This window comes from Mandrillus leucophaeus, unplaced genomic scaffold (genome assembly GCF_000951045.1).
Source record: "Mandrillus leucophaeus isolate KB7577 unplaced genomic scaffold, Mleu.le_1.0 Scaffold113, whole genome shotgun sequence".
NCBI classification, from domain to species: Eukaryota; Metazoa; Chordata; class Mammalia; order Primates; family Cercopithecidae; genus Mandrillus; species Mandrillus leucophaeus.
In genome coordinates, this window is record NW_012099543.1 from 4292299 (window position 1) to 4310339 (window position 18041).

Sequence of the window (18041 nt, forward strand, 5' to 3'; positions counted from 1 at the left end):
CTACTCAGGAGGCTGAAATGTGAGGATCACTTGAACCCTGGAGGTCGAGGCTACCATGAGCTATGATCATGCCACTGCACTCCAGTCTACCTAATAGAACAAGACGCCAGATAAATAGATAGATAGATAGATAGATAGATAGATAGATACATACATACATACATACATACATACATACATACATACATACGTACATACGTACATACATGCATACATACATAGCTAGTTCTCTGATAGATGGAAAAAATTTTGAAGTATCCATTTTCCCCAACCTTTGTAAAGCTTTGTATCATTTACAAGTTGTGTTTGCATATACATTTCTTCACTTTTGCCTCACAACAGCCCAATGTGGGATATACTGTTACCCCATTTCTCAGCCTCTGTTTCCTCGTAGGGCTTCAAGTCTAAGTTATATAGCTTACTGTTGTGGCTTTAAGCAAACTAGGATGCTTGGTCATGAGCCCAGCCTCTTTCAATTCTCTCATTTCAGGACACCTACTGCATCTAGGTAAGAGGGACCCAACTTTTGAAGTGTGGAAGCATTTACATGTGATGAGCTGTTAAGGGAAATGGGAAGAGACTTCCGGGAACATAAAGTCTGTCTTCAAGTATCATATCTGTGCTATGAGCAAGAGGGAATTCATGTGCTTCAGGGAACAGAACTGAGGCTGATTGATTTTTGCTCAATATTTTAAAAATTCCAGCAGAACTGTTGTCTGATAGAGTGATATGCTCACTGTCTTTGTGCAAAAGTTGGTTAACTAATTCTCAGGAATACTATAGTAAAATGAATTCCTGCAGTGGGTAGGTTAAAGTAGAAAACCTAGAGTGACACCCAACTCTGAGAGTCTGATTGGGTTTTCGGTTAATGAGTAGATTTGCGATTTGTAGTTTTAATTCAGAGTTATTTGATTTACATTTATAGTTTTACTTCCAGCAATATAATTGTTTTTCCTATAATTTAGGATTAACATACTCTGTTTGTGAAAAAATTCTTAAGAGCCTGAAATGAGGAAGTAAAGCATGACCAGTGTTCGGTGTAATTACCTACACAAGAAATATTGTGCTATTTCCCAGAATACATCCCCAGAGTGAATGTGTGTATTTGTTCCATTTCATTCCTAGCTGTAGAATCCTATCGGGGTGATGAGAGAATCATTTTGAAATATATTGAAGCCTAGAATAGAGTTTGCAAAGTATTATTAAATTTGCTAAGATGAACCTGTGCAAATGCAAACTGTCAGCATACCACTAAAAACTAGTGCCTGTATGATGAAGGTTCCTGAAGTGACCTATTAAAAGCCACCAGAGTGACAGTGGTGGAAAAAACATAAAATGTACCTTGAGAATGCTTTTCTAGCCTTCTCTCCAGAACTAGTATAATTTCTCTCCCCCAACATGGGATAGGTATTCATGAAGGGCTGTAGTAATTGAGAAAGGAAAATAAAAATTATTTCAAAACTGATATAAAAGCAGTACATTCTCCCATAACAGTAAAACATGCAGGGTTTCAGTGATTCAGAATTAAGATAACATTTTGCTTTGAGCTTATTTCTGGTTATGTTTAATAAAGAGAAGTTCATAGTCTTCATAGCCACTTGCTGAGGTCTAAAGGTTAGCTTACCTGAGTTCCTGAAAAAGACAGCTCTGTTGTGAATCCTTAATATTTCATGTCTTCCCTGTGAATGATCTGAAGGGCTGTGTGCTCATGTCATATTCATTTTTTTAATTGCAGTGTCTGCCTCTCCCCACCCTTTCTTTAATTTCTTCCCAGACTTACTAATCATAACATAATTCTCACAGGAAGATTGGTGATGCATTGAAAATACTAAGAGAAAAATGAGGTAAAAGAGCATCTGGTATTTAATTCAATGTATTATCCATCTAAAAATGAATTTTACAGATGGTAATGATCTCTGACAACTTGCCATTTAATAAAATGATGGTTTTTAAAAACAAATCAGTTTCCTACCCATGTGCTTGATTTTGCATTGACTCAGCAACTCCCAATACTCTTTCCCTTCTAAGTTGCTAATACAAAGTTGATAAAATAAGTTATGACTGAGACTTCCTTTGCTGCCCTTGACCAAATCAGCATCATCAATCTCTTTATAAGTTCCTCAAAGGCAGACAGACATGACCTTACTGATTTTCGTATCATTAGTGTCCTCCATGGGGGCTGGCATTTTGGGAGCTTTGCAGTTAAGTGTGTATAAATGAAAACCCAGACACTGAAAACAAGTTTTGCAATAAGCTTAAATTTCCCCTTTTGAAAAATAGCTCTATATTAAAGTTTCAAAGTATCTGGGAGCCAGAGAGGAAAATGAAAACTTTCCCCTTGAATGTTCTGTACATGAAATTTGGGGAGTTTTGATGATGAATATAAAAACTTAACCAAATTGGGGCCAGATGTGTTTTGGTATTCAGAATCTTTCAGATTTTAGAAAAATTATACAGTAGATACGTATTACACTAAGTAACTTCTCCAGTGCATATTCGAATGCATCACTATTCCAATACCAAAAGTGTATGAATGGTCACAGTAAGTGAAATAAACTGTTTAAGACTAAAGTTTCAGGTTGGTTCAGGTCAGAATTTGCAGCCAATTGAGTTCACATCAGATCAAATTTGCCAGCAAATGAGTTAAGAAAACAAAAACAAAAGTTTGTTCTCAGAGCTTTTGTGACTTCAGAGTTGTCTATCAGCATTTGTGGACCTATAATGTTTTGTTCACTATTCAAAACCTTCTATAATTGTTTAGCAATTCATCATATCATTTCTAATTTCAAGTGGACAGGTAGAAATTATTTCTGTTTTCCTCATTTCCCTTGGAAAAAAAGAAAAGGCAAACATCTGAACAGAGTTTGGGGATTATTAAATACAGGTTGAGCATTCTTAATCTGAAAATCCAAACTCCAAAATACTGCCAGATCCAAAACTTTTTGTGCACCAGCAAGAGGCTCAAAGAAAATGCTCATTGGAGCATTTTGGATTTCTGCTTTTCAGTTTAAGAATTTTCAACCGGTAAGTATATAATGCAAACATTCCAAAATCAAAAAAATATCCAAAATTTGAGACACTTTTGTTTTCAAGCATTTCGGATAAGGGATATTCAACCTGTACTACAATTAAGTACATCGTCTCACTTAGACCACACAGAATCCTCTGAGATAGGCTCTAGGATCATTTTCCTTTTACAAAAGCGACAGAGGAATGAGGGGGCAAGTGATTCATTCTGGGTCACAAAGTTAATAAGTAGCAAAACTAAGAATCAGACTTGGGTCTTTCAACTCCGAATCCCTTCCTCCTTCTACCAGGTCTTGTTTTCATAGGAAAAGCTTCTGTTGAAGCTGGGAAATGACAATTCAGAGATATGTTTGACGAGAGTTAAATGACTGTATAACAGTGCCCACAGCCTTCTATTAATTTGATTCATTTCAGTTAGTTTGGCAGAAGTGGGCTGATTGTTGTAAAGTTTAAAATGTGTTTTGATTATTTTTAAAACGGATATAAATGAAAACTTTAATTTTGAAGGTGGAATAATAAGGATATTTTTGGATGCTCTCCCATTTTGTTTTAATTGTTTAGATGTGCCTGGCATCAGAAGGGATGAAAATGGAAGAATCAAAGCTAATAAAAGCAAAAGAATCCGATAGTGGAAGAATTAAAGAATTAGAGAAGGGAAAGGAAGAAAAAGAAATTAAAAGGGAGAAAACAGATGAAACCAGGTTACAGAAGGAAGCAGAATTTGAAAAATCAGCTAAGGAAAATGTAAGAGATTCTAAGGAATTGAGAAATTTTGAGGCATTGCAAATAGATGACGTAATGGCTATAAAAATGGAAGATCCCAAAGAAATTAGAAAGGAAGAGTTAGAAGAAGATCAAAAATGTAGTCATTTTCCTGATTTTTCTTATTCTGCCAGTAGCAAGATAATAATTAGTGATGTTCCCAGTAGAAAGGATCACATGTGCCATCCTCATGGAATTATGATCATTGAGGATCCTGCAGCATTAAACAAGCCAGAAAAGCTAAAAAAGAAAAAGAAGAAAAGCAAAATGGATCGACATGGAAATGATAAATCCACACCCAAGAAGACTTGCAAAAAGAGGCAGTCTTCTGAGTCTGACATTGAGAGCGTCATATATACCATTGAAGCCGTCGCAAAGGGAGACTGGGGAATAGAGAAACTTGGAGATACCCCTCGCAAGAAGGTCCGCACATCCTCAAGTGGCAAGGGAAGCATTTTGGATGCCAAGCCACCAAAGAAAAAAGTAAAATCAAGAGAGAAGAAAATGTCAAAGGAGAAATCCTCAGATACCACCAAAGAGTCAAGACCTCCAGATTTCATTAGTATTTCTGCTAGCAAGAACATTTCTGGTGAGGCGCCAGAGGGTATAAAAGCAGAACCATTGACGCCCATGGAAGATGCACTACCACCCAGCCTATCAGGACAGGCCAAGCCTGAGGACAGTGACTGTCACAGAAAAATAGAAACTTGCGGTTCCAGGAAATCCGAGAGGTCTTGCAAAGGTGCTCTTTATAAAACCCTGGTGTCTGAGGGCATGCTCACCTCTCTGCGAGCTAATGTTGACAGAGGTAAGTAACTCCTACAAACCTGAAAATAATTCAAAAACCAAGCAGAATTTCACCTTTAGACCTATTGAAAACAACTGCCATAAAGAACAACATGGTATCAAAATAATTCCTTATATTTGTATATTTCTTTACGGTTTATAGATCATAATTATTTGTTATTTTACATGTTCTCTAGCACCATTAACGGAAGTGTATTCATTTTTTAGGTAGTTCTCAGGATGTATTTAAAGTAATTTTAATCTCTTCTTCCCCCCGCTGGTATTGGCTGGCTCTTTGTTTTGAAAGATGACTATTAAATATTCAGAGCTTTGGGTTTGGTTTTTAAAACTGATGGAATTTCCTGAATCAAGCACGTATGTTTGTCAGAATCTTCACCTGTAGGCTCCAGAAGCAAATGTCTTATGTAGTTCTCTTCATTAGGTAATCAAAGCTGTAACTGAAGTGGGCCAGGCACAGTAGCTTATACCTGTAGTCCTAGCACTTTGGGAGGCTAAGGCTGGTGGATCACTTGAACCAAAGAGCTCTTTAAAACATTATAATATCCAGAAAACAGTTAATGTGTTGACCTTTATTCCATTGAGTGTTTTATATAAATCCTCTATTTTAAAATATAGCATCTGGCTGGAGGACTACCTTTTGCCAAGCTATATTCCAACAAAAAGTGTGAATCCTAGGTTTAACAAGCCCCAAATGAAGATACTTGGGCCTATTTCATCCACAGGGATGTCAATTCAGTGAGTTTTAGGGAAATTAGAATGGATAGTGCCCACCAGCAAAGGACTCCCATACCTTGGCTGGTTCTCGAATGGAAAAGCTAGCAGCAGTTAGTCTGTCTCTTTGAGTCATGTGATACCTGTTGAATTACGTGACAATTAATCCCAGAAGCTCTAAGTCACTTTTCTGCATGTTCCATTATTAAAGGTGGTCCAGCATGAATCACTCTGAGAACTCTGAAATAGCTACAGTTAGCATCATGCAAATGATATGCAAGCAGTCGAGAGGTTGCTTGTGAAACAACTAAGATCATCTGCCCTCACCCACCCATATACCAAACACATCCTTTGTCTTGAATTTTCTTAGGAAAACGAAGCTCAGGAAAAGGAAACTCCTCTGATCATGAAGGGTGTTGGAATGAAGAAAGCTGGACATTTAGTCAGAGTGGGACCAGTGGGAGCAAGAAGTTCAAGAAGACAAAGCCAAAGGAAGACTGTCTCCTTGGGTAAGTGCCTGTGAGCACAATCACCTGTACTACACAAGCCTCAAGTGTGGGTAGGATTTTCAAGGTAACAAATCACTGATTACTCATGCTTGTTCTTTGACTACTCACTCAGCACTGCCTGCAGTCTTAGTAGGCACCCTAGTGAACACAAATCAAGTGCATCACATCATTCCTGTTGTTAACATGGTCATGTGAATGACAATATCATTCACATTTTGAGAACAGTGAAAGTATATAGACTTTAGACTTGGACCTGGGTTTGAATCGACATCCCTTCACCAGGATGCATTTTTCCATGTGAAACTTAGAATGGATAGTATTAGCATGTTTACATTTTACCCATTTTACGTACTGTATGTATTTATTGTTTATAAAATATCATGACAGCTGAAAAATGTAAGGTAAATGAAATTATGCTTCTATCTCCAACCTTATTTTGTTCAAGCTGTCTTCTGTTGCTCTAAGCTAAAAATATGAGGTCATATATTCTGCTGTAGAGAACATTCAATACATTAATTGTGTATTGAAATGCAGTATTAAGCAATGGCATGCATCAAGATAAAATCACTAAGAATTATTTTATATTTAGTGTTATGCCAAAGACTGTTAATAACCATCTTAATATAAAGCATTTTGTTAGTTAGGAGATCCAATACTTTATATTGGTGAGGAAAGTATCTGCATATTCAGTTAGACTATTTTGAAAATTCTTGAGATTTGTTGTTGGCTCAGTTTGAAAAGAATACTTTGAATAGAAATAAGTACATTGTTAATAAGTACAATGAAATAAGTACATTCACCATATTTTTTTCAAAAGTGTGTTTAAAGCTATGCAAATTGTATGCATTGGGTGTATTGTATTTGGTTTATTCATAATACTTGCATATCTGTTTGTGGAATAATATGTTTTTCCTTAGATGTTACAGTGCTTTAAGTCTGACTAATTCTAAGACTCTAGGTCATCATAAAGTAGCGAGGTAGAAATTATTTCCCATAGTGCTGGCTCTTTAAGATTATTTTTATTGAAATGATATATTTATAATTTTATGTATTTCATTTCTAATATTTTAAAAAATCCAAAGTACTTAAAATTAGCTTTGCTTATAATTTTATGTATTTAATTTCTAATATTTTTAAAAATTCAAAGTACTTCAAACTAGCTTTGCTTACATTTCACTTAAGTAATAACATGAAAATCCTCATATTTCAGTGTCAAATTATAGTTTAAATGCCGAATATCTTTTTAAAATGACCCGCAAGCATCTAGACCAGTGCTCTCTGTAGTCTAGAATTACTGCCACTGCCTTATGGGTCTGCACACCGAGAGAGGAGCAGGTGTTATGTAGGCAGTGTGAGGTCCTAGGGGAATAAAGCAAGCATTGAGGCTCCCCAACAGAAGCATTTCTCTGATGCTTCTAGTAGAAACTGCTGAAGCTGTAAGAGAGATTTTCATCAATTTTCTTTGAGGAACAAGATAAGTGAAAACAATCTTGAAAATCTGTTCCTGAAAAGAGATTGGTATGTGGATTGTATGTGTTTGTTTTTTAATCATTTCTGAGGAAGGCACACGTGTATAACTGGGAGATGTTTTTTTTATAGCTTTAAATTAACAGTAAACTTCAATGCCTTTTCCTCCTTTCTCCCTCTAAATATTGGCCTGTCAGGATTTGAATATTTGGGTTTGCCTTGTTCAGAACATGCCAGAATAATACGTAAGCAGGGAGAAATGCCATTTCCTGTCAGTCTGCTCTGAGATTTGTAGATGAGCATTTTAAACCTTTTTTTATCTCAGAAAATGTGCTACCTGTTAACTGTAGCCAAGAAAAATTTTCTCAGTATTGACAGATCTAATTTTATAGACATCTCTAAGAAAAACATAAATGATTATTATTGTTCTCTTTTTAAGAAAAGTCTCAAGAGACCTTATGAGTTACATCTCACATTTTCTGTTTTCTTCTGGGTATTCAGAGTATCTGAAAAATTCACAACTTATAGACAGCTTTCTGATAGTATTTGATTAGTATCCAATTGTATCTGATTTTCCATCAGAATAAACATTTTTTAACTGAATGAGAAATGATGATGTTATTGAGAAACACATCACCTCCACCTGTCACCCTTCATTGCTTTGATAGAACTTAGTACAGTAGTTTCCCCTTAGCCATATTTTTGCTTTCTGTGATTTTGGGTCTGAAAATACTAAATAGAAAAATCCAGAAATAAACAATTCATAAGTTTTAAATTATGCACCACAATGAGTAGCATGATGAAATCTCATGCCATCCCACTTCATTCCACCCAGTGCATAAATCATACCTTTGTCTATCATATGCCGCTGTACAATATGCATGTATAGGAAAAAAAAATGTAGCATATGTAAGTTTCAGTACTGTCGGTGGTTTCAGGCATCTACTGGGGGACTTGGAGCATATCCCCCCTCCAGTAAGGGGGTGCTTCCATAATTGCCATTTCCTGTTGACCATTCAATTGGTCATCTGACCCTCTTATCTCTGCTTCTCAACTCTTGTATAGTCCTCCAAAACAGTTGTAGTTAAAAACATTTTTAGGACACCCCTTAGCTAGCAGCCTAACACATTTGCTTCTTATAAGCTGGTACTAAAATTGCTCTCCTCTTCCCAATACACCTTCCATTTTCCATCTACCAGACACAACAGGTCTCCTACAGCCTCTTCCATCTGTCTAGGTTGCATGTTAGTTTAATAAGTCTCACTAAATGGAAGTCAGAAGCCAGCCTAGGATCCAGCAGGCATGTTGCCGTTGCTGTGGGGCCCTAGAGACAGTCAGCACCAGCCCAAAGATTGCCCAACTTTGCTGGTGGCATTTCTGAAGTCATTGGTGATTTAAGTTAAAGCATGTTGCCTCTGTGCCGTTGCATTCATTGAAAACTGGCTTTACTTTGCTCATTGAGTGTTTTATCTTCATTCTAGTCAACTCTCCAGAATGTTTTCCTAATATTAATGCTTTTTGTTTTGTATGTTTTAATCAAACAGTAGTCAGTAAATTTTTTAAAAGAAACTAATCTTACAAAACTAACAATATATTACCAATAAGCTTGCCATAAATACATGTATATGAGTCTGTAAAATGAGAAACTATATGAATAGAGTATGCTTTGTACAGAACTCTATGAAAAACTCCCATGCTAGTGGAGAGAATGCCAAATTCCCCACTTCAGAAATATTCCAATATAAATGATGTTTCTACTTTTCTAAGGTAATAACATAACCTGTCACATGAGTTTACTGAGAAAACTGTGTTGGTAAATCTCAAGCATTTCAGAAAAGGTATTTTTTCCTTGTACAGAATTTACTTACATGCCCTAATTCCCAGAGACCCTGTTTTCAAATAGAATATCTTAAAATCTATTTCATGTCATTTTCTGTGTCATATTTGGTCATGTGCTGATTGATTCCCCTCTCCCCTTTTAATAGCTCCGCAAAGCTGGATGAAGAATTTGAAAAAAAATTCAACAGCCTCCCTCAATATAGTCCTGTTACATTTGACCGGAAATGTGTACCTGTCCCAAGAAAAAAGAAGAAGACTGGAAATGTGTCCTCAGAACCGACTAAAACCAGCAAAGGTTAGATGTGACCTGTACCTTCCTGCCATGTGGTCAGAATCTCAACTGACCCTTCAGCTAAGCTTTTAGCTCCCTTTAGACATGTAATTGGATTTGGAATTGAGGCAGTAGGGAGTTAGAATCTCAGGTTGCTTTCCAAGGTTATCTTTGTCCCTTTTTTCTTCCTTATTTTCTGTAGCTCCATTGGCATCTCCGTCTGTATATTTGCCCGTAATGATGTAGCTAAGCTTTTGCAAAAATGTTATACATGGTCTTCAACCTCCTGCTCTCCAGAATTCTAATTTGGAATGTTAACCTTTTCTTGAACAGAAACTGCTGGTTGAATCCAGTTCTTCTGTTCCCTGTGTCTGCAACAGGTTGAACTCTGGGACTGTAAGTCATTCTTTTCACCTGATAAGCGGATGCTAACTACTCTTAACTGGCATTATAGACCAAAGGAAAATAAAACTACCTGAAATCCTCCAGCAACATGTGTGTGTGTGTGTGTGTGTGTGTGTGTGTGTGTGTGTGTGTGTGTGTAATTGGTTTTGTTAAATTTAAAGAATGCTTTGTTTAGTATATTCATTTTCAAGTAATCAGCTTCTCCGCTGCCTATATCAGGGAAGCTTTTTTAAAATTATCAACATGACTTGGATGGATCTCAGCATTCATCAGTGACAGTGCTGTAATCCTAAAGGGGACTGTAAGAGGGTGGGGGCATTTTCAGTGGTCTCATCACCTGAGACCACTGTTGACATTTGTGGGACAGGTACTGGAGTACTAAACATCTTGCCCTTCAAGCACACTGAATGACTGTATTACTCAAAATGACAACATTGCTTGCATTGAGAAACTTGTCTTCTGATTTTTCTTAAGGTCTAAAGATTGGTAGGGAAAATGTACCTCTAGTTTTCCATACAGATGTGAAAGACTTCTTTCAGTTGGCTCTCCTATAAGGACATGGAATAGAGAGATGAAGAACTTGGGTGGCTGAGCTATAGTTGCTTTCAAGATCAAACTCGAGCAGGATTTGCTGGAAGAGTTCTTTTAATTATCCTGCAAAAGTTGCTGCCTATTGCCTGCTTCATCAAATTGGATAATTTAATCAAATCAAAATAATTCCATTCTTTTGTATTTTAAATAGACTGATTAATCGATCAGATATAAATATTAACGAAGAGATATAATTTCATGCATTTTAGGGAATATTTAAGGTATATAGATGAGGGAAAATTACGGTTTATTCTCTGGAGAAACCTGAACCTTTCTCCTTCAAAGCCTAAAAACGCTTTGCACACTGGAATTGACACAACCAAACAGGGTCAATTCGAGATCTATATCTCAAGACAGAACTGAAAGGTTGAAGAAAATTTCCACTTCATGATTAAAGCCAGGGAGGTATATAAAAGTCATTTTAGAATTAGCTCAGTTTTCCTCTGTGGTTAATAAAAACAAGTCTAGTGAATAAAGAACTAAAAAACAAATGTTGTTGCATCATCAAGTTTGCTCATCTGAGAAAATAAAATAGGTTTGTATCAAGATCTTCCAAAGTAGAAATAAAGTAGACTTGTAGACAGGTAGGGAGCTGAGCACCATAATGGATTGCCAAATGAAATGACAGTCTCTGTGCCCTGGAGATATTTAGGAATAGGAAAAGTAGTCCATGAGCCGAAAGATGCCAAGTGTCTTGAGCTCCCATAATTCTTAGATTTAAAGTTGCTGATAAATACCTGACAAGCCAATAAAATGAAACCTAATTGATAGATGGGCACGATGTTATTCCTTCTTCCACTCCCAAAACATTCACGTTAGAGCTCTGAAGTTGGCTGAATTATCTCTCAGGGAATGTAACAATAGATTTATTTTTGTAAAGCTATAAAACCCTGAAGTTAGGATCTATTTTCATGAGACCTTCTCTTGGGTCTTAGTTGTCTGTTATACGATTTTTCTCTCCCAGCTGAGATTAACAGTATTTCTTTTGATGTGAAATAGCTTTTTGGAGCTTTGGATTATACTTCATACAATATCATCTTAACTCTTCCATTATACCTCTCAAGCCACAAAGTCACTGGTTTTTACACAGCATATCAGTAATTACATTTGTGGGGAGTCTTCCAAGATGAGATTTTGTTCCACCTTCTGATTTGTGAAGCAAAATGCAATTAAAATAAGCAGAAATTAAATAATACATTATCTATTCAGCAAACTAAAGAAATAGTATTTGTGACTGATTGTAATTTGGCATTAGCAGCACCAATGTACTAGACTACAAGTTATTATTAATGAAATTATCATACCAGCTGTGCTGTAATTGCCTGATCTTTAGGGGATAGAGGAAATTATTTTCTTAGACTCTAGACCCTTTCCACCTCTGCATAATGAATCATTCAGAGCAAACATTGTGTATGAGATCATTAGTAAAAGAGTATATGTCCATCAGAAACCTAATTTTTCCTCTAATAATTTGCCATTTGTCTATATTTTATTTTTTCCTTTGTCATCATTCAATATTCATTATATTTTCCTTCATGACTTATACTAGGTGCCTTTTTAGGTACTCCAGCTTACATAAAATGTATAGAATTTTTCTAAAATGTAATTTCTAGTAGAAATTTGTATGTATGTATTTATGTAGTTGTATATCTCAAAGTCATAGTACCTGCTTGGGTTTATTCCTCTGTTTACCCAGTAGTCTCATATTCGTATCTGCATTTCTAAGGAGTCTCTTTCTATCTTTCCCATGGTTATCCTACTATCTCTGCCCTGCCTCTTATGTCTATGTCATAGGTCTTGTCAAAAACTTTACAATGAAAAGGGATGAAAATAACTTTAAAAGCCACTTGGGCTATGTTATAGTAGAACAGAGCATGATGACAGAAATAGGATTTCCCTTTCCTTCTAAAAATGAGTTATCCAGTAAATTCTAATCTAACTAACTCACAATGCAATTTAGCTGAATCAGCCCAAACTTAATGTTTTCTGAGTTATCTCTCTGTTATTTTAAAACATTTTAAAGGAAAGCTTTAAATTATATGTCTAAATTTAATTGTAACTTCCTAAGAGATTTGTTTTACACGTTTACTTGTACTGATATAATGTATGAAGCATTGTTTACGAAAGTATTAGAAGTCAGAGTTCTCTGTAGAATAGTAATTTTTCAGTGAAAGTAGGATCATGGAGAAAAAGAATTGTGTTGAAATTATGCCTCATCTTGACTTACTAGACTCACTTCTTCACTGTATTCCTTCTATCTTTACATAGTTCCTTGGCCTATTATCAAGCATACTATTGATCCTTCTTATGTTTTTTTCAATCCACACTTACATTTTAAGACTAAAATTTAAAAATGTTAAGGCATTGAGTATTTTAAAAAATCACAGTGGGAATAAAAGAAGCAGGTTTACAAGATTGAAAAGACAGTATCCCCTGTTTGGGGTGGAGCCAAGCCAACCGTACTTTCAGTTTTAGAGAACTGAGGTGTGATGATAGATCTCCTGTTAGGAAATTTTAGCTTCTAGGTTGGGTACAGATCTGTATCTTTCTCCATAACTGTTTGGAAGTCTCTGCTGCCACCAAATTTCTTCAGGAATATGGTGGCAGCACCTTTGCAGGTATAAAAGGTATATCTGATACAATTTTGAGTTCCTTAACAATGTATGCATGTCCAGCCCAATGAAATGGCTCCTCCCTTTCAATGAATCTTAACTTGATTGTGACTGATTGACTCAGAGAACTTACTCAAGTCAGTAAAGACACATGCCCTGCAGGTGGGAGCACATTGCTATAAATTATTGCATAGGAATATATTTTTTCATTGGTTACTCATTACTTACAAGTCCAATACAGAAATGGCAGCCATTTATAAAGCCATTTATATATAAAGAGCAAGGGTTTGTTTTAGAACAAAACCCTTGCTCTTTATATATATACACCTATATATAGTTCAAAAACATGAAACTATAGAACCTGGGCAAAAGCCACCACCACCAGAGTTAAGCCTGACATTTGTTTCTGACAACAGATGTAAAGGGCAGGTTCACTTAATTCACCTTACTCACTGACCTTGAAAAAGTATCGTGCTAGGCTCATGCTGAAGTGGCTCCTGTGTCACTGCAACTTCTCACCCCCAAAACATTCATTTTTCAGCAAACCTTGAACATTAATGTTCTGGAAAGGTTATCATCATGTCCTTCTGGCCCCCCTCTTAACTTCTCGGCTTGTCGTTTGGCCCTTTTGTTTTCTGCCCAGCTGTGAAGTTGAGGTGCAAAGGAGATTGATACCTTCAGAATACAGGTCATCTGCCCAAAAACTTAAGTGGAGACCTAAGCCAGTTTGCATACCAGCAGTGAGTGATTTTTTTTTTCATAAGGAAGCTGAAGCTGATGCAGATATTCCCTCAAGAAATTTGGTAGGGAAAGAGATGGGACGGAAGCTTGAGGTATCATAGTAGAGTAAAGAACAGTTGTGAATATGTGTTTTCTGAATGATTCCTTCTAAATCCCTTCTGCATTTTACTTTCTACCATTCTTCCTCCTCCGTGGATACTTCTACATTAATGTAATAATTGACTAAGGAAAAAATATAATAGCAAATGTCCTTATATTTGGTATTTATTACAGATTTTGACTTTATTTTCTTTAGACAAAATACCCAACATATACACTATGCTGATTGGCAGAAATCAAATTTTTCACTTCTTGACTTTAAAATGGCTGCTTTTCAGTGACTACAATTAGATCTTATCTATTTCTTTTCAAGTTTGTCACTTTCTTTTTTTATCTGAAGTTGTCATTTACTTAGAGTAGTTTTATGTGTATAGTTTGGGGGGTGGCCAGAAGAAAGGAATTTTAAAAATTTAAGTTTACAGAAGCTCTTCTACGTACAAAACTACTATGATTGTTCTTTTTTCATGTTAAAATTGACAAGCTCTATCTGTAGCTTAGTCTTTAAATTACTTTTTAGATTTCTCTGAGTATGATTGGGTCCAAAAATATATATTTCTTTTCTTCTTTCCTAAAGCACTGCATACGTCAAATCATTTTGCTTCTGTGAACTACTTCTTTATATCATTCTTCCTATGAGCCAATACCCTTTTATTAAGTTATTTTCCTGCAGGCAAATCACTAGGATCTTTATAATCCCAAGTAGTAATTTTTCTCCTTTCTCCTACTTTTGTTTTCCATGACTGCCTATGTATCATTCAGGTCTACTAGCCTACAGTTTCCTGGGTTGTATAAAATACATGAGGCAGTGATTGCAAACCGATTTTAGAGACATCTGTAATATTAGTGTAGTATGTACATGTGATATATTTTCTTTGTACTTGTTCAATTTATTTTCTTTTCTCTTGTTGCTCACTTTTTCCCAAAGAAGCAAACAAGGAGGCATTTCTAGTTTCATTTCAAACCACCAGTAGCCAATTTAGAAGCATTCGCTATTGGTTATTTAGAAGGATTGCTTAGTGTAGTCATCAAAAAACACTTGCACAGATTTATGGTATCAGTAATAACAGCAACAGCTGTAATTTCTTGAGCTCTTACTTTGTGATAAGCAGTGCATTAAGAGCTTTATTTATTCATGAAATAAATACTTATTGAGAATCTGTCATGTGCTAAGCACCACTGTAGGCATTTAGATTATATCTGTGAATGAAAACAACCCTACTGCCATCAAGATTACATTATAATGGGGGAACCAGACAATAAATAAGCCTAAACAATAAGCAAAATATATAATTTGTTTGAAGGTGAGACGTACAGTGGAAAAAGAATTGGTTGATAGAGCAACTAGGCAAAAGATCAACAAGAAAAGGCTTGAACCAACACTACAAACCAACTAGAACTAACAAACATATAGAACTTTCCACTCAGTAATGGCAGAATGTATATTCTTCACAAGTGTACATGGAACAGTCTCCACAGTAGACCATATGCTAATCCATAAAACAAACCAATAAATATAAAAGGATTGAAATAATACAGAGTGTGTTCTCTGACAATAGTATAATGAAATTTAAAAATCAGTAGTAGAAAAAAATTGGAGAAACTCACAAATATATAGAAATTAAATGCACTCCTAGATAACTATCACATCAAAAAAGAAATCAAAGAGAAATCAGAAAGTACTTTGAAATTAATAAAAATGAAGACATTATGTAAGAGAATATGAGATGCATCTAAAGCAAAACTTAGAAGGAAAATTATAGCTCTAAATGCCTGTATTAAGAAAGAAATATCAAATAAGTAGCCTAGCCTTCTACTGTAAGACACTCAAAAAAGAAGAGCAAACCAAACTCAAAGGAAGCAGAAGAAAGGAAATAACAAAGATTAGAGAAGTTGTTGATGAAATGAAATTAATTAAATAATATTAAAATAGAGAAAAAATCAATGAAACCAAAAAGTAGTCCTTTGAAAATAACAAAATTGAGAAATTTTAGCTAGATTTACCAAGAAAAAAAAAAAGAAGATTCAAATTATTAGAATCAGAGATGAAATAGAAGATATTACTACTGACTACAGAAATGAAAAGGATTATAAAACGATACTATGAACAACTAAAGCCAATAGATGGGATAACATGTATGAAATGAACAATTACTAGAAAGACACAAACTACTGAAACTGGCTTACGAAATGGATAATCCTGAGATGTATAACTAGTAAAGACATTGTACTAGTAATTTTTAAGGTACCTGGAAAGAAAAAAAAAAAAGCCCAGGCCTAGATGGCATCACCACTGTATTCTAGCAAACATTTAAAGAAGAATTTACACCAATTTTTCACGAATGAATCCAGAAATTACAAGAAAAGTAAACACTTCCCAATTCATTCTTCTGTGAGGCCTGTATTACCTTAATGTCAAAGACATTCAAGACATTCTCAAGACAAAGACATCACAAGAAATGAAAACTGCGGATCAATATCTCTTACAAATATGAACACAGAAATCCACAACAAAACACTAGCAAACCAAATTCAGCAACATATAAGAATTATACATCATGACTAAATGGGATTTTTCCTCAGGACTACAAGTTTGCTTTAATATTCAAAAGCCAATTAGTGTAACATACCCTACTAATAGAATATAAAACAAAAACCATTTGATCATCTCAATAGATCTAGGAAAAGCATTTGATAAAAGTCAGTGCCTTTTTATGATTTAAAAAAATCAAACTAGGATTAAAAGGGAACTTCCTCAACCTGATAAAAGGTATCTACAAAAAATGCACAGCTAACCTGATACTTAATGGTAAAATATTGGATGCTTTCCCACTAGGCAAAGGAACAGTACAAGAACGTCCACTCTCACCACTTCTATTCAACATTGTACTAGAGGTTCTGGCCAGGGCAATTAGGTAAGAAATAGAAACAAAAGGTATCTAGATTAGAAAGGAAGAGGTAAAATTATCTTTATTCTCAGATAACATGACTTTCTATATAGACAATCCTAAGGAATCCACCAAAAAAACTATTACAGCTAATAAATGAGTTTAGTAGAGCTGCAGATTATAAGATCATTAGAGAAAACTTAATTGTATTTTGATACACTTGAACAATGAACAATCTAAAAATGAGATTAGGAACACAATTCCATTTACAGTAGCATCAAAAAGAATAAAGTACTTAGAAATAAATTTAACAGACAAAAGTACAGTATAATGAAACCTACGAAACATTGTTGAAACAAATATGATAGAAATTAATAGAAAAACATCCCATGTTCATGGATTGGAGGACTTCTTATTGTTAAGATGGAAACACTCTCCCAAATTGATATACAGATTCAACCCAACCCCTCTTAGAATCCCAGCTGACTTCTTTGTAGAAATTGACAAATGAGCCTAAAATTAACGTGGAATTGCAAGATATTCAGAAGAACCAAAACAACCTTAAAAGAGAAAAAAGTAGTAGTTGATTTCAAAACTAATTACAAAACAATGATAATCAAGAGAGTGTTGTACTGGAATAAAGATAGACATATATAAATCAGTGGGATGGAATTGGTAGACAACCTGTCATAAACCCATACATTTTTGGTCAACTAATTTTCAACAAGGGTGCCAAGAATACCCAATGAGAACAATCAGTAGAGTCTTTCCAAAAATGATGCTGGATCAACTGGGTATCTATATTCAAATAAAGTTGGACATTTACCTCATATGATATACAAAATTTAACTTAAAATAGATCAAAGACTTAAATGTTAAAGCTAAAACAATAAAACTTTCAAAGCAAATGGGCAAATCTTTATAACCTCAGATTTGGCAGTGAATCCTTAAATATGATACCAAAAGCCCAAGCAACAAAAGACAAAATAGATTAATTGGACTGTATCAAAATTTAAATCTTCTGTGCTTCAAAGAACGCTGCCAAGAAAGTGAAAAGACATCCCACAGAATGGGAGAAAATATTTGCAAATCACATATCTGATAAGAAACTTTTATCTAAACTATATAAGGAATGTTTACAACTCGGCAGTAAAAAAGACAGCTCATAAAAACAGGCAAGTGATCTGAATAGATAATTCTCCGAAGAAGATATATAACAAGTACATGGCCGATAAGTACATGAAAATACAGTTAACATCATCAGTCATCAGGGAAATGCATATCAAAACCACAATGGGAAAGATACCATTTCACC

At 35.1% G+C, this 18041-nt stretch overlaps 1 protein-coding gene across 4 annotated transcripts in view; it reads left to right on the top strand.

The window, feature by feature from the left end:
* The window catches only part of BBX (bobby sox homolog (Drosophila)), a 282596-nt gene that overhangs the window by 239843 nt on the left and 24712 nt on the right, over positions 1-18041 (top strand). For 3 of the 4 annotated variants that reach the window (XM_011995361.1, XM_011995367.1, XM_011995355.1), the window contains 3 exons: positions 3589-4597; positions 5678-5816; positions 9269-9417. In XM_011995361.1, coding sequence (XP_011850751.1) covers positions 3589-4597; positions 5678-5816; positions 9269-9417 — 1297 coding nt within the window. The remainder of the gene's footprint in view (positions 1-3588; positions 4598-5677; positions 5817-9268; positions 9418-18041) is intronic. The other variant, XM_011995374.1, reaches the window with a different exon arrangement.